The sequence below is a fragment of the Chaetodon trifascialis genome, chromosome 17 (genome assembly GCF_039877785.1).
Source record: "Chaetodon trifascialis isolate fChaTrf1 chromosome 17, fChaTrf1.hap1, whole genome shotgun sequence".
Classification (NCBI taxonomy): Eukaryota; Metazoa; Chordata; class Actinopteri; order Chaetodontiformes; family Chaetodontidae; genus Chaetodon; species Chaetodon trifascialis.
The window spans coordinates 12,915,189-12,935,189 of NC_092072.1; the positions used below are offsets into that span (position 1 = coordinate 12,915,189).

General features: G+C 42.1%; 1 protein-coding gene across 10 annotated transcripts in view; it reads right to left on the reverse strand.

Moving 5' to 3' along the window:
• Positions 1 to 20,001, reverse strand: part of elmo1 (engulfment and cell motility 1 (ced-12 homolog, C. elegans)) — a 106,060-nt gene that overhangs the window by 49,968 nt on the left and 36,091 nt on the right. For 3 of the 10 annotated variants that reach the window (XM_070984402.1, XM_070984401.1, XM_070984403.1), the window contains exons 3-16: positions 15,671 to 15,711; positions 15,397 to 15,469; positions 15,241 to 15,291; positions 14,924 to 15,093; positions 11,601 to 11,636; positions 9,816 to 9,915; positions 9,250 to 9,401; positions 9,002 to 9,080; positions 7,761 to 7,802; positions 6,877 to 6,927; positions 6,246 to 6,368; positions 4,794 to 4,922; positions 1,761 to 1,865; positions 362 to 470 (exon numbers count right to left, since the gene is read on the reverse strand). In XM_070984402.1, the coding sequence (XP_070840503.1) occupies positions 362 to 470; positions 1,761 to 1,865; positions 4,794 to 4,922; positions 6,246 to 6,368; positions 6,877 to 6,927; positions 7,761 to 7,802; positions 9,002 to 9,080; positions 9,250 to 9,401; positions 9,816 to 9,915; positions 11,601 to 11,636; positions 14,924 to 15,093; positions 15,241 to 15,291; positions 15,397 to 15,469; positions 15,671 to 15,711 (1,261 nt within the window). The remainder of the gene's footprint in view (positions 1 to 361; positions 471 to 1,760; positions 1,866 to 4,793; positions 4,923 to 6,245; positions 6,369 to 6,876; positions 6,928 to 7,760; positions 7,803 to 9,001; positions 9,081 to 9,249; positions 9,402 to 9,815; positions 9,916 to 11,600; positions 11,637 to 14,923; positions 15,094 to 15,240; positions 15,292 to 15,396; positions 15,470 to 15,670; positions 15,712 to 20,001) is intronic. The other 7 variants (XM_070984408.1, XM_070984406.1, XM_070984407.1 and 4 more) reach the window with 3 other exon arrangements.

Sequence of the window (20,001 nt, forward strand, 5' to 3'; positions counted from 1 at the left end):
ATCAACCTAATGAGCATGTTTTTGGTCTGTGGGAGAAAGCCGGAGTACCCAGAGAACATGCAAACTTCACACAGAAAGGCCCGACCTGGGAATCGAACCGGCAACCTTGTAGCTGTGAGGCACGCGCACTACCTGCTGCGCCACCGTGCATTAAGGTATAGCGTTAGGAATAGGCAAAGGGTGGTTATGGTTAGGGTTAGGGTAAGGCTCCAGAAAATGAATGCAAGTCTATGTAATGTCCCCACAAGTGATAAACACACAACATGTGTGTGTGTGTGTGTGTGTGTGTGTGTGTGTGTGTGTGTGTGTGTGTGTGTGTGTGTGTGTGTGTGTGTGTCTCTGGTCACTGATGTAGACTTACGAAGCTCGCCCACTTTCAGAATCTCACAGAGCATCTTGGTCAGCTCGATGCTGCTGCGGCCAAACGGACACTCGTGCTTGTCCTCTCGACTGCTGTTCTCCAGGACGATCTAGAAACACAGACAAACAAATATAAGCCAGACCAGAAATATGGGGACCACATCCCCCCACAGCTCAGGCTGACATTTGAGTCAGCTCATTCTTGTACAAAACCCCGATATTCCTGGAATTTGGGTAATATCAAAAATAGCATGTAGACCTGGTTCCAGATGCAGATTTAAGGCTCTATGTCACCAGGTGGTAGTGACACACACTGCTGTCTGCCACAGTATCTTCCGTGACACTAAAACTAGGACTTGACAGAAATGTTCAAATCCCACAGTTAGAGGCTTTAAAGACGTCATCATTTGATATTAAAATAACACATTTGGAGTATTTTGAGGCCTTGGCAGAGGTATGCACTCTTAGTGTGCTTTGTGGTTCTAAGTATATGTAAAATACATTTGCATTAATTTAAAGTGCAGTGCCGGCTTGTCAAGGTCATTCTCACATAAACATTTCCATTATGGTTGAAAGTATTCGTCATTATTTGACCTTATCTGACCCTCTAATCTATGTGGCCGGAAGCCAAAAAACATAAATGAAATCAGGACCAGGAAAAAAAAAAAAAATCACTCTAATTATGTGGATGGTGGCAGTGCGCCATAAAAGAGGCCATCAAGGTCCCAATCATTTTAGCTGGTGACAGTTTAATTTGGGAAATTGGAGGCTGTGTTTTCTCCCTCTGGTCGACTGATAAGGGCTGAGTCGGCACAACTAAGACATCTCCTTTCTCACTTTCAGGTCCAGAGACTTTGAGAGGTATACACTAATATCAAAATACAGTATACACACACATAATTACAAGTGTGGTGATACAAGTACGCAGAAACTTTTAATTACAATAGAGAGCTTGACAGCTGCCATTAAATGGCTGAAAGCAACCTGAGTTAGACAGTGGAAACACTAATTCATCAAAGCAGTGGAAAGCATCCTGTTACAGACAATGACTACAGTTATACTATATCTACGGTATGAGTCGAATACTCAGGAGTATAAAATCCTGTTGACTGTGACAAAAAGAGCTTCAAGGCATTACACCGTTGCCCAGGGACTGACACTGAAGGAAATTGAATCATTTCTATTGTCTGGGCCGAGCAACTTCATGAAATGCAGCTTTAGCCGACAGAAAAACTTGAGAACGAGCCACAAACTGCAAACAAGTGACCGAGCCGGAGGGAAGGAGGAAGCGGAGGTGATGAGGAGAAACGTAACACCACAGAAATCACTGAGCAGTATGTGTGTGTTAAGAGTCTCTGCATGGGGTATAGCAGCATTTGAGAGTGTCTGTGCATGCTCACCCTGATGTAGGCGTCCTGGTGGTGCCTGGCAAAATACAACATGTTATCCAGAGCCAGCATGCCTGGAGGAATCTGGGTGAAATCCACAGCTGGATTCACATGATTCTGGGAGACAGAGGAGGAGGAGGAGAGTGAGACATGGACTTAAACATAGACACACTACAAAATATCCCTTTGACCTTTATTCCTTTAGGTGTAATCCAATGAATTCACAGCACAGTCAATCACACTTGGAGTTAGACGGTACAACCAGTTTCCTGCTGATGGTACACGGTGGTTTTATTTGATGAGATTAAATATTCATAATGAAACAAGGAACAATCAGAATTAAAGTTCAGAAACAGAAAGTCGTTTAAAACTCAAAAGCTAATCTTCTTTGTCAGGACTGTGTTAGCATGGTTTATTCAGATGTCAGCATGGAAGTGCATCGCATGAGCTTTTACCAGCATGTCCCTGCCCACCTGAAACCTGTGAGGCCAAGACAAAAACAGAAAGGCATGCATTTCCCATGACAAACAACCAAAACATTTCTAACCATGGCTTATTATTTTGTGCTCAGAGGGGAGCCCATCGCTGCCAGTGAAATGTTAATTGAAAAATATTGTTTCAGGGCCTTTAAAGCAACAAACTACCGCATTCACATCCTTCATTTCACAGTGTCCGTGCTTGCTTTTTGTTTGTCCTCTGGGTTTAATTTTAATCCTTTTCAGCAGCTGACTCTCTGGATGTCAAAATGTCCTTGAATGTACCTCTGAGGATATTTTTATGAAAAAGTCCCTGCTTGAAACGCCCTGATGAAGTGATGAAAGATGAAAACCAACAAATTGTTCACAGTGATGGATCATCTATCGGCAAGATAATCCATCACTGTCCAGAAAACCGTGTATATCCATATTTGGTCATTTTTAAGTTTTCAGATAAACTGCTGTGGATTAAGGCTCTTCTGCAGGTTCAGACAATTGTTCTGCATTTTAGGGACACAAAGATAATAATTAAATTATCTAAAAGAAAACTGTTTTCTTATTTCATGCGACGCTGACATTTTGGAGATCCGTGGTTTTCATTGGACAGTGACACCATCTTTGAGCAAATTTCAAGTCTCTCCAAGCTGATTTTCATAATGTAGTGAAATGAATAGAAAGTGCATCAGTAAAACAATCTAAAAATGTTTTGCAAAATGGTCTAAAAGAATAATTTTTTTTAGCTTGGACTAGAGTCAAAGCATCAAAATTTCAAGAACAAGCTAAAAACTTTGCAACAGCAAGTCTGCTTCTCCAGCCTCTACACAGGCGCCTCCAATGACATCTAAATATTGTAGGAGATATGCAGATAGATGCTGCCTGCGCTGTCACAGTCTATCATACTTAATTCCTCCCAGATATTGCAGAGAATTCAGGCGACTAATGATTAAATCCAGGGACGCGCGCACAAACACATCACTCTGAGGCTCATCCTGAGTTTAAAAGGTGAGACGGGACGCCGAAGAAGGAAAGCGACAGAAAGAGGAGGAAGGAAAGCAGAGGATGAAAGAGGAACGGAGGACACTGAGATCTGGCTCATCACTTTTGTAATTCTGCCTGACAGGAGGCAGACTTATAGGCTTAAAACAGAAACAGGCACCCAGGCACATGCATATCTTAAAAAATACCCTCACGTGGACGTGTGACAAACATTCCAGCATGTGCAAGAATCCCTACTTAAAGAACCTGAAGGCATTAGACGGCAAACAAATGATCTCAGCAGCGATAAGGTCTATCTGGAGGATTCTGGGTTGTATACGTGTGTGCGTACAGCGTGTTCGTGCGTGTGTGGCTGCAAGCTGTCTAGCATGGAAGGCAGACTAAGGATTTCAGGGTGGGTTTTCTCCACACTAGTGGAGACAAGGCAGCCCAATTGTCCTTATCTTTACTGAGCACACTGCAGAGGGAGTGTGGAAGGGAAGAGCCCCGAAACAGCTCTGGGCTTACACTGAGCCGCAGCGGGTTTAGTTCAAGTTCTCATGCTATAGTTAGACCACTGTGTACAACACAAAGTGACACACACACACACAAACACACACACAGTATACAGTTCATTAAAACATGCATGCTTCAAGGTAGGGAGATGACAGAATGATGAAGAAAATTAGAAAACAAAATCTTTTTTAGGGAGAATGAGAGAAGGAGAAAAAGCCTGTAAGGAGGAAATATGCTTTAACAGGATGAGTAAACTTAGGTTAACTACATAAACACAGAGGAAAACACACACCAACCTTCAAAAGTACATTTAGTCAAACACTATACGAAGTATTTCTATTGCATTCTATTTTGTATTTAACTAAAGTACATTTTAGAGAGAATTAACTGAACTTTACTTTTCAGATTAAAATGTTGCATACAAAATATTGGTTTATAAAATACAATGTTTATATATTAAACCAGTAATTCCCAATCTGTTTTGTCTTGTGCCCCTTTACAAACAAAGCAGCGTCTAAGTCCAAAAAATAAATACAGATCTGTGCGGCAGAACTTTGCTTTTCCTTCCTACCACATTAATCATCTCACACTCAGATTTATCTTATGACCCTTAGAAGGGGGCCCCACCAGCAGGTCGGGAAACACTGACCCAAAATGTCTAACAGTACGTAATTCAGTGAACACTAGCTCCACTTTGACCAGCGACAACAGTAACATGCTGCTTATGCACTGATCAGTATTAATTTAACAGTAAAACATCTGTCACATGAGGCATTTTCTGCAGAACAAGTTCTTAAATTTGCTGATTACTTTTGTGAGTATTTTCAAACAGTTGTATGTAAAGGATCTGAATACTTCTTCCACCACTGTTCAAAACCTTTTTCTTCTGCCACAGATACACACACACTCCTGCAGATTCTGAAGTGAAGGTCAATCATGTCCAATTAACAGCCGCCCCGTGTGGACAGACAGATTCACGTTTTCCTTTCTGACCTTGACTCCTGCATGTGTGCGCGTAGTAGTAAATCAGAGAGTATCACAGTGTATTTAGACTCCATGAAAAACGAGCCAAACTTACGATAAAGCCGAGCTTCTTGTAGTCGCGGGTGTACATGGACTTGCGTTTCTCGATGCTGCCGCTGTTGTTGGGCTCACACTCCACATCGAAGGCAATTCTCCGCAGCTCAAAGATGATGTCCCTCTGAGCCTGCACACGCGGAGAAGAATATTAAAGCGCTACTCATAAATTCTTCTATCTTTTCTTCCATTCACCATGTTATGATTTAAGCATGCTTCAGCCTCATTTTCGCCGTCTGGGGTCTTGCAGTGCCCGAGGCAATGTGGCCAACAGCCATGTCTCTCTGCTGCTTTTATGATTGGGCCAACCTAAAATAACTGGTTTTTAGAAACCTGGCCGGATCAGGCCCAAACTGCCCACAAGTTGCTGAATAAAAGATTAATGACTGTTTACTCCTGGCAGCTGCACCGTGCTTGACTGTCCTGGTGGAGGATTCCTCTCTGAGATCGGGGTCATTCTTTGCACACCTGCATGCTGTGAAGCTACCTGTGCAATGTGAGCTCAGTTATACAGACGTTTCATCTGCATAGCAATTTCTCATTTTAAAAGACGAGATAGGTGATGTTTTGTATTTTTCTTCTACTGTCAACAAATCCCAAGAAAAGACCAAAACCAAAAAACTTCTGACTATCCAAAGCCTGAAATAGCTTGTTCCTCTGTTACACAGAGCTCCATTGTTGTCCAAAAGCTGCACAGCTGCGCTCGGTGACATGTCGCTTCCCTATGATGAGCAAGGACACTGTAGTTTATTTTGAGTCAATCCCACATCCACCCATCCTGCTGTTAAAATTCACACAAAAGCACAAAATTCGTATTGATCTGCTGATAGTAGTCCCCAACAAAGGCACCATTTCCTCCTGTTTGAGTGGCATTTGCTAAAAACCACATTGACTGGCAGTTTCAGGAAATTACTCAGGCTTTTCCAAAAACTAAACTATTAATTTGTGACCTGTTTTAAAAGATAAATGTCTTGAGTGCAGGGTTGAGAGCATCAGACCAGAGGCCAGGGAAATAGAAAATGATTGATCCTTTAAGTTGTTATACACCACATCACTTCCTTTTGTTGTGCTAATTAAGTGCTAATTAAGTAGCTCTGGGTCACTTTTTGCATAAATTCCTGTGTGCTATTTAAATAAATGAGCTTGTACTTCCTATACAGTATTTATTTTTTAACATGTGATGCTAAATTACCCCCACAAATAAGCTATATGGAGAAAAAAATAACAATCAGTCTTGCTGTTCTTCTTCTGCCATATATTGCTGCACATAGAGTATTTATTTTAAGTTTTCTCAGTTCTCTGAATAGCTTGTGTAAGACTACAGCTAACTGACTCATGCTGAACAAAGCTGATTTCACCCACTTCCACTCATGACTCATGACCAAATCTGTGTTAATGATCTGCCCATTTGTCCATCCATCCCTCCATTTACCACCCATTCACAGTCCCCCACCTGGTCCTGGGGATCCATCTTAGTCATCATGCGGTCCTCCAGCAGGTTGAAGGTGAGCACCTGCAGCACATACAGCTGGTGGGCCATCTCATCATTGATAGGTGTGGGGCTCCGGATCACATTCTACGGGGTGTGGAGGACAAACAGAGGAGGGAGGGGGGAGTAGCAGGTCACAGGAGAGTAAGTCAGAGAAGGGAGTGGAGGTGTTAGATGTGAAAAGAGAAGGTGAAGGAGAGAGGACGGGTTTGGGGTCAAAAAGACAAGACATGGATTTTGGAGAAAGACGGTGCGAGATAACAAAGAGAATAAGAGGATTTGGGAGTGAATGAGGAGGATTAGAGTGCATAAGTCAGATGAGGGAGCAGGAGAGGGAGAAATTAGATTTAGCACAAGGGAGAGGATGAAAGAGAGAAAAGAGGAACAGGTGTGAGAGAGCGAGTACAGTAGATAATAACCAGCGACGTGAGACAGAGGCAGAAGTGGCAGGTGTCATTTTCCTTTCTGATATCAGTCTGGTGCAGAGGCATATACCCGAACAGAGATAAAGAGAGACAAAGACAGACAGAGCGAGACGCAGAGACTGAGGAATACATCGCAGAGGTGAAGAGGAGAAGGGCATGGTTAGACTTACACTGAGAATGATGGAGCGCAGCTGTTTCTGGGCAAGAATGTGGGCCATCTCCTGCAGAGGAAGACAGAGGAGGGACAAACAGAGATAGACAGAGACAAATAAGGAAGAGCAGAAAGAGAGTGAGAAAGATATAGATGAGACATAACAATAAACCAACAAATCAAACACAACCTCAATCCAAAAAAGTTGGGACACCGTGTAAACGAGATAAAACAGAACGTGATAATTTGCTCATTCTTTTTCACGTATGTGGAATTGAACACAGTACAAAGAAGAAATATAAGAAATATATTTAATGTTTTCCCTCATCAACTTCATTGATTTTTGGAAATATACGTTTATTCTGAATTTGATGCAGCAACATGTTTCAAACAAGCTGGGACAGGAGCAACTAAAGACTGGCAAAGTTGTGGAATGCTCCAAAAACACCTGTTTGGAACATCCCACAGGTAAACAGGTTCATTGGTAACAGGTGAGAGTATCATGATTGGGTATGAAAGGTTCACAAGTGAGGATGGAGCGAAGTTCACCACTTTGTGAACACATATTTGTATAAAGGATGTTACTGCATGGGCTTGGGAACACTATATAAAACAACTGGTGAACACAGTGACTGCATTCTGTCACTAATTACATTTTACACTGTGTCCCAATCGGGGTTGTACATTTTTTTTTAGGGTTTTCTATGGTATAATGAGAAATGAATGCAGGGAAAATAAACAAAATCTGCCACGGCACACTGCAACATAAGCAGTGATCGGCCGTGAAAAACAAGAAAGCCATCCCAAAAAAAGAACTTAATCTTAAAAAGGGGAAACTAAATGCACTAACTGATGTCTTCTACAGTGCAAACTACAAAGTGTGCTGATCAAGGGTGCACTTACTGTCAGGGGACAATTTAGGATGTCCACAATGTGCTCATCAAACTACCATATCGTGTGCAGTGAGGAAACAAAGTCAGAGACAGAGAGACATAGAGGGTGAGTGAGTGAATGGAGAAGAAAAAGAAGAGTCTGAGAGGAGGTTAAAAAAATTCATTTTCTGTCAGTGGTGCAGCTTGTGGGGAGGTTCGGGGGCAACGGAGTCAGCAGAATGGTGAAAGACCGCAAGGGATCATAATAAAAGCTTTACTGATGGTCGTGTCCTTATCGCACTCACACACACACACTGCCATCTGTCCTTTAAGACACACACAGCACAAACTGAAAGCCCAAATAGGGTCATTAGCCCCTCACATGTTTTAAAGTGTGTCATCTGTGATCGATCTGCTTGTAAAAGAACCTGGCATGATGAACAGGTGCTACCCCATAACGCCACATTATAAAAACTGCCTCCCTGCAGACATGAAACTGTCTGCTATAAACTTATATTACCACACATGCCTGCACCTGAGACAGGAAGACATTGTTCACTTATCACCTAAAACAACCCAATAAAGTTGCTTAAAATTTCTGCCAGCCAAACACATGAATCTGATTTGTGCAGACCCTTGTCAAAATGCCAAAACGTGCAAATTTGGCCCCAGCAAAAGAAGCACTGCAACCTCCAAGTGTGCTACAGTCTGTATGCGGTGATGCTGGGAAGCTTATTTCTGCATGCCGTGTCTTCAGCTTTGTTCGCTGCATAGGAGAAAAGCTGTGGGTTAGCATCATCCATTATTAATGTCACAGCACATCGCTGGACCCTATGGTGCTGATACGAGGGATCATGTGATTAGCTACAGGGCTGTGCGTGACATAGGTGAGAGAGCAAGGGAGAGAGAGAGAGAGAGAGAGAGAGAGAGAGAGAGAGAGAAAGAGGGAGGGAGATGAGTGGAGAAATGAGAGCATGGCTGAGCACAAAATGTCACTTCTGCACAGAGGAATGGAGAGAAATATGAGGAACGAATGAAGGGGTTCTTTGGGATTTTATACTTGTTTAAATCACTACTCCTCTACTATGTTTTATTGATACACTATACTGGAGATGTGGTATAAACACATGACAATTCTTACACACAAAAATACACACAAAGTACACTGTTACAGTACAAAAACATGTGAATTTACCATGTAAAGCTGGCCGCATGGTGAAAGTGATGAACAGTACAGTGTGAAGTTGCTGTGTGTGCGCGCTGCAGCCTCACCTGTCTTTTCTCCTCAGGAGCTTTGAGGAAGAGAGCATTGATGACAGCAATAGTGTAGGTCTGAATGTCCTGATCAGTCCTGGAATTGGAAGATAGCACAAATAAGATTACTAACTATACAAATAAGAAGTCGGCCATCGCCTGCCCATGTGGTGTGAAATGCATTCATCACCATGTGACAGACACCGTCTTTGAAAGATGAATCAAAATAATTCATATTCACACTTAGACTTTACCGATCCACTTACCCCTGAAGATGTGGGATGAGCTGTCCAATGGTGATCTCTTGCGCCACCTTGTGGTAAAGATCCTGACTGTTGAGAACCATGGATTCCAGGATGGCGAGGGACCGCTGCAGCACCGCTGTGTCCATGGCCGACTTGTTCACATAGCTGGCAATCTGCAGTTAGAGTGGAGCAACAACTTATAAGATACTTACTCTTACTCTTACACTCTTACAAGACACAGAGATACTAAAAGTTGCAGGAATGGAGGACAGATAAAAAAAAAACATTCCTTTTGACATGTAGGAATATAAGTTTAAGGTAAAACTGCCCACATTTAACTCATTTACATTTTCTGTAACCTGACTAGTTATATTTAAGGAGATTATAAAAATGTATATATGCCGATCATGTTCTCTTGACCAAAGCACATTAAGAAAATGCCAAATTTCCAAACTTGAATTAATCACAGAAGACTTTAAAGCCATTAAGTTTTTCTTTTCCAGAGAACATACAGAGTAACAGCGCTGTTATTAATGCATGCTCCTCTTTAGTCCCTGCTGTGCTAATGAGACTTTTTCTTTGCTCACCTTCTTGATGAAGGCCACAGAGAAAGTGTCCCAGGAGACGATGCCGTGGTCCATCAGCTCCACGAAGGCCGTCAGAGTGAAGGACAGCAGGTCGCCAAAACTACAAGACAACGCACACACACAGACACACACACCATAGGAAACTTCTCTCCAGCAGATGGCTTGGACCAGTGTATAGCTGCAAAGCCCAGATGGCTTGGAACATAACGAGGAATGAGCGGTCAGCAGAGACAGACAGAGAGAGGTGGTGGAGAGCAGGAGAGGGGGCAGAAAAATGCAGTTTCAATGTTGCAACCAGGCTTTGCTGGAGAAAGACAGAAAAATACAGAGACAGGGAGAGAAGAGGAAATGGGACAGAGGTTTGCGATGCAGCGCAGACAGACTGGCCTTCGAGAAACAGCGGGGGCCGTCAGAAGGCCAGCAGGAGCCGGGCAGCACAGTGCGGTTTTCAATCAGGACCGGAAAGCTACATAATAGAGTGAAGTCATGCAGTTACACAAACATCAGGAGAAATAAGTCACTCTGCAGGAGTCACAGGAGGCCAAAGCAGGAAACACATTGAACCGCTGATACATCCAAGACATATTACTGCAGGAAGCATTTAATGAGAAATTTAGAAATCATATTGAAATATAAAAGTCTTGGAAGAACAGAAGGTATTTCTGGTGTTTTGTGTTAAAAAAAACAAAACTGTTCAGTAAGCTTGAAGTTTTAAGATGTTTTATAGCTTCACCAATAGGTTTCACAATACTGACCTCTGCTGCTTAAGACTGGCATTGCAGACCCACCCTGCACTGAGGCTTTTGTTTGTGCGCCATGATGATATTACGGTTCTAATTGTACGAAGTGACATGAAAATATACAAACCTGTGGTGCTACAACCCAGACAAAAACGTTGTATCTTACAATCTAAACTTGTATTGAGGAAAAAAAAGTAATCATCTGTGGATGCCCTTTCATATTTCAGAATGAATTTAAGTCGGCTGACACGTCAAATTCAGCAAATAAAACCAAAATGATAAGAAACTGAAGATATAGACACAAATACTCCTACAAAGGCAGTGGATCAGCAGAGAGCATCATGGGTCAGTGTTGCTGCATGGTAGATGATTAGTGAAGAGTCAAATGGACAATTAGTAACCGACAGCTGAGGGACGAAAAGGCTTTTGCAGATGGTACTGGGTGTTTAGATGACAGTTAGCTACACAATGCTACATGAAATCATAGAATACTAACATTAGAGGTTAGATTATTTAAGGCAGATAGAGCAGAGGAAACCCTGTCGATGGATGGATGATGTACCACTGCTAATAATGTTGAAGAGAAAGTAAGAAAAGTAGCTGTCTCACAGAGAGCCCACAGACAATCCCCTCACCCTGAGCAGCACCATTCCTTATAAAGAACACCAAGATTTAATTTGGGGTAAGCACTGACTTGTACTAGAAGTAATGATACATGTAGCTGTACTACGCATTGAATTCCAAAAATTCAATGGTTTTGACAGACTTCTTGTCTCGTTCGGTTTTTAGAGATAAATCTTGGTCTTCTTTCAGTCTGTGTTGAAGAATTAGGAAATTGTTTGAGTCCAAAATCACATGCAAAAAACTTAAAGTGCAACACTGATTTCAAAATGGAAGCCTGGAAGTGGCTGTGTTACACGTATGTAGATAATTTCCCATAAGGCACTGGGGCCAGAGTCTTAATCATGCAGACTCGGCCAGCAGGTTAGGAAGAGCACAGAGCCAATGACGTTACCCAGCCGGGGGGGTAAGGGGAGGGGCTTACCAGGGCTTCATTATCTTCTGTAGTTTCTGATAGCGCCTGCAAAGATTTGAGAAACTTTGGTGTCAAAGGTGGGAAACAAACAACCAAACCTTTCAGTCTTTTAGCCAGCACAGAGCAGGGAACACAAATCCCAACCTGCTGACTAGTTGATGCATACATGTCCCTGAAAAGAGAGACCAGACTCCATGCAAATCCTATTCATAAAAATGACTCTGTATTATAGAAATTCAGACAAAAGCAAACTGAACTGAAATGTCAGTATTTCGTTCCACCTGAGCTTTTACACACTGACTTAAAGTACTCACTTTTAACCAGAAAGCCTACTCGTGTAACACTGAAAGCGTGCCAAGCAGAAACAGTTGAAAAAGCAGTTTGCTGCCAACCTGACTTTCACACAGCAAGCTTGTGTAGAGATGACAATGCACAGAAATGATCAAACAACACTTTCATTCAGCAGGAAAACATGACGAAAAGGTTTCACACTTCAAATATCTTGATTGACGGATGCGCTGTAATTACCAAAAAGACACTAAACCCTCTCTGACTGGTGTTAAATTTCTGCTTCATATTGCACGTCCTGATACGGTCACACATTTTCTATGAAAAGTTGCTGTAATTAAATTACACACAAATGACAATGAACAAAGGATTAACAAAGAAAAAAACAGCTGCATAATGTCGCTGAAGGAACTCAAACATCTGTGTGTCCTTTTGAGAATCAGCCTCACTGTTACTCTGGCACAGATAAAACCTGGGAAAATACAACAAAAACTGCCTGCATGGTTAAAGATCATTAGGAAAATGAGAAAATGTGCTTGTGTGACCCCTTAATACAACAGCTAAAATCCCTCTTTCCTTAATTTTTGAAGGCAATAAGCTGCTTGAAGTTGCACTGTCCATTCTGAATGACATTCAAAACCAGTTGTTCCATTTTTTTGTCAGCAGGGGGCGATATCCACCTTTCAAGTGGAGCTCCTGTGAGCAGCAGCAGTAACAAGCCACAGCACTACATCTCTGGCAAAGGCATTAGATCACAGCAGCGCTCTGCCCTCGAGAGCCTCGAACACTGAACCTCTTGAATAATTACGGTTCACCAAGGTGATTGGCAGGCGCACTAATGAGCGTGTGTGTTTGTGTGTGTTTCAGACACAGATACCTATCTGCATGTCAGTGTTTCATAAGCTCCTTCTGTTCAGACGGCCATGCAGCAGAACCACTCGTTCCCTGTCTCTTTCTCTCTCTCTCTCTCTCTCTCACACACACGCACGCATGCACACACGCACACACACACACAGAGGCCACTTTTAAACTCTCCAGAGCTGAATAACGGATGCGATGGTAATTTACATAGAAACGTATTTAATGAAAGAGCCAGGAGCAGAGTGGAGTCAACATCAGTGCTGCTGTGATGGCTCCTCGCAGCAAGATCAAACAGTGTCCAATATTTGCTCACTTCAGCATTATATGCAAAAAGGAGAAAAGCCTTCAATGATTTCCTGTCAAATAGTGAAAGCAAGTGTAATGTAAGAGGGGCTGCTGTCTCACTCTGAAATAGGAGATCACTAAGAGGTTTCTGCTGAGGAGAAGACATTAAATATCTGACTGAAATTTGACCCTTTTATGCACGTACAAAACAATCAGGAGCATGAAAGTGTCGGGATTTTTGCTGTGCTGTAGTAAGAGCACATTTGACCTTGTGTGAGCGTGCGTTTGCAACATGACTGCGCCTGAGCCAACTCATGCAAGAAAACAATTCTTCAACCTATCTTTTCTCTCGCCGGGTAAAAGGGATGAATAATGAGAGTTGCATGAGGCAGAAAACGAGAGAGTCCCGGCCGGATGGCTGCTGCTGCTGCCCTGCCTGCCAGTTTGCACCGTATGTCTGCCTGTGTGCATGTGTGTGTGTGTGTGTGTGTGTGTGTGTGTGTGTGTGTGTGTGTGTGTGTGTGTGTGTGTGTGTGCACGATTGCACTCCTACTGGAACTTTGCTCTGCGTTTTTACTCTGGCTTGAGCCTTGCACTCACACAGCGTGCTACTGGCACACACACACACACACACACACACACACACACACACACACACACACACACACACACACACACACACACACACACAAACACACAAACACACCTCCCACTGGCATCACGGCTGAGAAATTCCACCTCAGCGAGAAATGTCCTCTCTTTTACCTTCAGTGGAGACAGTCTCCAGGGCCCTGCACACAGTGAGTTTTTGGATCTGCTGAACAGTCAAACAGTTGTGTGTAATATCACTCTCATGGCCAACAAAGGTGAACGGGAGCCCCTGGGCGTGTTCCTCACAAGCCAGCTTGCCACCAACTGGAGCTGATGTCGACCTCCTCAAAAACTGAACTATGTAACCACAGAGATACAACTATGACTCAGAAAAGGTTAGGAAGTAAAATATAAATAAATCAGTATGTGACAATTTGCTAATCCTTTGCTAATCCCATGATAAACTGGAGCGAGGTTCACCACTTGATTGTATAAAGGATATTACTACATGGGCTCAGGAACAATCTATAAAAAGGCACATTTGTAAGTTTTTAACCTTCAACTTTGTAAAGATGGCAGATATTGTTGATTATTTCCACTGAATACCATTTGCTTTCCACACTAGCACAAAGGTAGTGGAATAATGTAAACAGATTACTTCAGCTATTAATGACTGCAGGGCAGCAGATTTCTTTTCAGCAACCAGACAGGACGAATGTTCCCATTATCACTCCAAGTCACAGGATGAATGTAAGATTCTAAACAAGATTACTTCAGGTACGGAATAAATTGAGTTTTGCACCACGGCCTGATAATGGCTTGTCTGGTATCGAGTGTTGCTGCAGTGGAGCTCTGAAATCCTAAAGTATGCTGAACTACAATCAGTTTCCACAACAAAGGCGTCTACAGACAGCAAGCCGTAGCACCTGATGCAAAAGTGTAAATCCAGTTTAATACAATGATTTGAGGAGTGTTACTGAACTGAGGCTCAGTAACTCAGCTGCTTTGAACTCAACCAATCAGAATGCACAGTGCAACTCCAAAGACCCCACGGATTTCTCACTGACCTCAGGACTGTGCAGGTGCGATACTTTTAAAACTCCTAAAAATTCTGTAGCTCTTTGAAATTAAACAGGATTTATGGCTCTATGAAAACACTGGAAATCTCTATTCCTCCACCCGTCTGTTCTCCGTCGTCCCTGTCAGAGCCATCGCACAAAGAGGAATGAGAAGTCGTCTGAAGGGAGGAAAACACGGCAGCGCCGGAGGAAATCCAAAACAGCAAAGGAGACAGACAGCTGACTTACTCAGTGCCGCTCTCCACCATCTGAGTGAGCAGGGAGATGCCGTCCAGGTTGATGAACTCTTGGGCAAAGGTGATGTCCCGGGATGCATTGGCCAGGTCCTTCAGAGCCTCCAGCTTGGCATCCATGCTGGACGACTGGATCCGCTCATGAAGCTGGATGGCAGTCTGGTACTAGAATGGAAGGTAGGAGGAGGAAGATGCATTGGTGTCAGAGGGCAAAATGACACACACACTGTGCTTTGGCATAATAAAAATAGAGTTCTCTTCATCCACAACGGTCAGAGTGTTCTTATGTACTTATAAGGACATTTCACTTACAGGAGAGGTGGTCAAGCGCAGGATTGAGCCGTTCTTAATGTCATTGCGATTCTGTGGATATTCGAAGATAAAAGCAAACATTAGTGACCACTTGACACATCTTTTTTTTTTTCCTTGGACACTGCTGCCTGGAGTTATAAAGTTAGATGACCGAACCTTTTCTGTGATGTAGAAATTTGTCGCGTCAGCAATCTGCAGAGCAAAGTTTTCATGGTTCCCTAAGGACCATCTGAAAGCCATTGGATGGAGAGAGAGAAAAAAAACATTGCATAATTGGTATTAAAAGGGGAGGACATCTTAAAATAAAGCTAATAGGATTTAAGTGTGGAGACAGAAAGAGAGAGAGAAAGTAAAAGAGAGAGGAGAATTATGTTCAAATCCAAAAGGCGTGCGCTTGTGCAGGCATTAAAAAAAGCCAGCGCAGACTTACCCCTCGCACACTTCTTTAATGATGGCTGAGAGAGGCTTTTTCTGTGGAGAAAGACAAAACTACATTTAGTCCACAGTCCAAGCTTGTTTTCCTAAAACAAGAGTCAACTCACAGTGAGCTGCAATTACTTTACATTACAGGACCGGCACAATGAGAGGCTGCTCTTCAGGAGCCTGTATTTAACGGTCCGACTGCTGATGTGGGATCACTGACCATGTCTCTGGCACCATTTCATTCATGATTGTCGCAGTCTGTGAAGCTGCTTCCAGATCAGCAGCGATGATAGTCTGCTCCACAGTGGGAGAAAGTAAGTCATTACCTTTACTCAAGTGCTGCTCTACAGTACGTTTATTTAGAGTTCATCAACTTATTTTTTGCTATTTAATACTTATGCTGCACTAAATTTCACCAGGAAACAATAGTCCATTATATTGATTTGGCAGATGCAGTTACTAGTTACATACAAAACACATGATCACATGATCTGAATACAGTATATACTAGCGCAGGTTACATCTCAGCCAAAGTACCGTCCACTAGAGACTGTTTTAAGGATGCTTAAGGGTCTTTTATCCCCGCTGTGCCAAACGTAATCTTTTCAAAACACACAGGCATCAGCATGTGCACAGAAGCACAGCTACAACCCTGCACACTAAAATACACACACAGCAATTTGGTGAGCATCTCTATAGAGTCCCAATGTACGGAGCGTTGTGGATGATATGATTGGATTGCTGCTTCACTGGGATTTACCCTGAGCTGAGAGAGAGGCTGCTTCAAAGAGCACAAGCTGTAGTGATGGAGGACTTACAGAGAGAAGATAATGCTGGCAGGATGGTGGGCATATATGACAGGGAAAGAAAGGAAAGAGAGGTGACAGAAGAAGAGTGTGGGCTGCTATGTGAACAAAAGGGAGAACAGAAGATAAAAAAAAGTGAGAAATAAGCAAATTGAATAAGATGAAGGGAAAAAAAACAGGAAACACAGCAAGCAGGAGAGTGGATGATAATGGTGAGAGAGGGCAGGAGAGTGGATGTTGAACAGAGAGAAAAAGGGATTGAGGAATATGAAGAGCCAGCAAAAACACATTTGGGGGGGATGAGGTCACAAATGTGAGGAGTGTGTGCGCGATGTCAGTCAGTATTAGCTTAATATCTGCTCGCTCCGCGCTGCTGTCCTCCTCAGGCTCTCTGGGACTTACAGTATGCTGGCAGACTACAGTGAGCGCACACACAAATGTTCTCAAGTACTCCATATTACAAGAGAGCATCTGTTCAAACAGCATTGAGGATCTTTTCAATGTTGCCTCAAATGAAGCGTTAAAAATAAAAACAATTCACTAGTATGTCCTGTAAAACTATACGTAATATCCACCTCTGATAAGGTATTGATAAAAACAGCAAAATACACTTGAATAATTTAGGTTTATACTGCAAATGTTCACTATTTCTTAGCTTCACTGTAGATTTTTAATATGCATACTATCAATATGCTCAATCATCAAAGAAAGAGCAAAGGTTCGCAAGATTTCAGAACACATTAAACCACTTGTGCACTGCCTGGAGCGAATCCTTCTCTGATACACGATCAAAGCTTTTTACAGTTTTTAATTGTATTATTAATAAAATAATACATTTATATTTGTGGCCACTTAAATAATGTAAAAAGGTAATAACATATTACCGCATGTGAAAAATAAATAAATAAAAAGCCGCAAGCAAAAACACGAGTGTCTTATCTCTGTGTGACCAGTGCAAACCTCTTATGTGAGGCAAATTTAATATCTATTGTTTTATTGTTCTGATTTTTAGACACATTGTCTGATCAGTTTTTTGATTAAGTACAAAAGATCTGTTTACGTCTCTTTTGAGAAAACAGAGAATTAGCTTGTTTAACATAGATTTAAATTTACGGCCTGTTTCAGGTTAGAATTCATTTGAACTGGTTTGCTTAAAGTGGGGGATGTCTGGCCTCCAGGCCGCATGTGGCCCTCGAGACTGTTTGTTCCAGCCCACAAGGCAAATTCATAAATATAAAAAAAGCAGCTGAGAAATAGAATTTTCTATGAATTACTTTTTGTGCTTACTTTTTAAAGGCTAAGAAGCTCAAACCTCATTCAGAAGGAGAACTTGTGAAGGAGCACCTTGTTGCTGCTGCAGAGCTGCTAGCAGCAGACAAAGTAAAACTGTCAGTTTGCCTTGAAGAACCATCGCAGAGCAGATTACTGATATGGTACGAGATGCTGAAAAAACACTGAAGGACACCTCGAGAAATTTGAATTTTCCCATTTTGAGGAGACATGCGCTGAAGTTTGCATCTCTGGCTGAGAGCAGCTCTTTTCCAAACTGACTCTTCTCTCGCTAAGACTGCGTTTCACTCAAGAAACTGGCTGACCCATACCTGGAAAACCAGCCGTGAGTACTATCATCATCATCATCATCATCATCATCCTTATCACTACCCTCTGACATCTTGGCAAAGAGAAGCAGTTCCAGCCATCACATTAGAGGTTACTGTGATATATGTGTTCAACATCCCTCGAAGGATGTTTTAAAAATGAAAGTGGTCCTTGATAGGTGTAAGGTTTCCCACCTGTGGTTTAAAGTTTAAATCGACAAATGAACTTCTAAATAAATTGAGATTGTGCTTCCCCAGTTTTCCCTTCAACAACTCCTTTCTCCTCTCCTCTTCCAAAGACCTCCACCTGCACCTTTTATGTTATTATCTCTGAGGTTCAAATACATGCTTTTCCCTTTATTTTCATCATCCTGGAGTTACACCACCTCCATTATCCTATCTACTCTTGCCCTACCCCATCACACTTACCTCCATGAACACCTACCATTTCCTCGTCTGCCTTACTATCAGCTCCACTCCACTGCACTACTGTGGTCCTGTGCAAGTTTCACACCCGGTACATGAGTGGTCTTCACTTCATGCATTAGCATGAATGTGAAAAACAAAGCTTTAATCATCAGTATATAATAAAACATAATACATTCTATTAAATCTGATCTTCATGTGTCTATATCACCCATCAGCTCTGAGCTCCTGTTATCTCTCCTTTCTAAGTGGGAGGATAACGGAGCGAACGACGAGAAATCTTTCTTTCTGAGGTCACTGAGTTACACAACAAGCACACTCCACCAGCTACGACCGATGCCTGATTGCAGCATTGTCTGAACTTTCACTGTAGTATGTCTTTTTCCACTTCTTAAACATTTTAATTTTGCTATTATACAGTCATTATACATGGACTAAAATTAACCCAAAGAGGACATTGGAAAAAAAATTAATTAATTTTTATTTTAATTTTAATTTTATTTCAGGCTTCTTATACATTTCGTCTCGGTCTGATTCAGCTGCCACATTCATCTGCAGCTGTAACACAGCTGAGTTGCTACAGACTAGATTTATTTATCTATTATATTTTATGAATCTTTTAATATCTTTATTTGTATTTTATTTGGTTATTATGAATTTTGACTCCTACCTCTGGTGTTTCCTTATTGCAAACTCATGAAAGGTTATGATAACATTTCCTTTTTTATTGAGTCCTTGTTTATAATATAGTCATTCAATGTTTGTGCATGGATTGAGGTGGTGTAGGGAGGGTCAGGGTGGTGTACGGAGGGTCAGGGTGGGACTTTTTTTGTGTGCTTTTAAGATGTAAAGCACTTCATGCTACATTGCAATGTATGAAAGGTGCTATACAAATAGTCTGATAGATTGATTGACAGATAAGGGTTTGCTGTATTTATCACTGTGTTTACTTCTTTAAGTGAGGCCACACAAATCAGTCAGTGCACGTTTAAAGAAGGCAAACTTTGTTTTCAACATAAATTTAAAATCGATTTCATTTTATACTGCCTCACAGCATAATGCACTTAAAAAGTTACCAAATCATAACCCATAGAACATCAGTGCTACCCAACAACAGACCATCACAGCTTGTTGTTAAATGCTCCTGCTTGTTTCCCAAACTTATTTTCTACCTGCAAACCTCAGCAGCCCCTCCACCTTGTCCTCCTCCGGTTCTCTATTGCATTTCTGACAATAACAATAAAACGCTTATTGCAGTTGTCTGCACTTGTACCAATTCCCTAGTGTTCCAACTCAAATGTTGGACTCTTTTGCCTATGGGGCACTGAAGATATTTGGAGAGATACAAACATCACAGTGTGATTTATGCACACGCACGCACACACAAACTCAGCATGGCAGAAATCAGAACTATGCCCATGAATGCCCAACACACACACACACACACACACACACACACACACACACACACACACACACACACAGCTGTCAACACATGAGCACACACA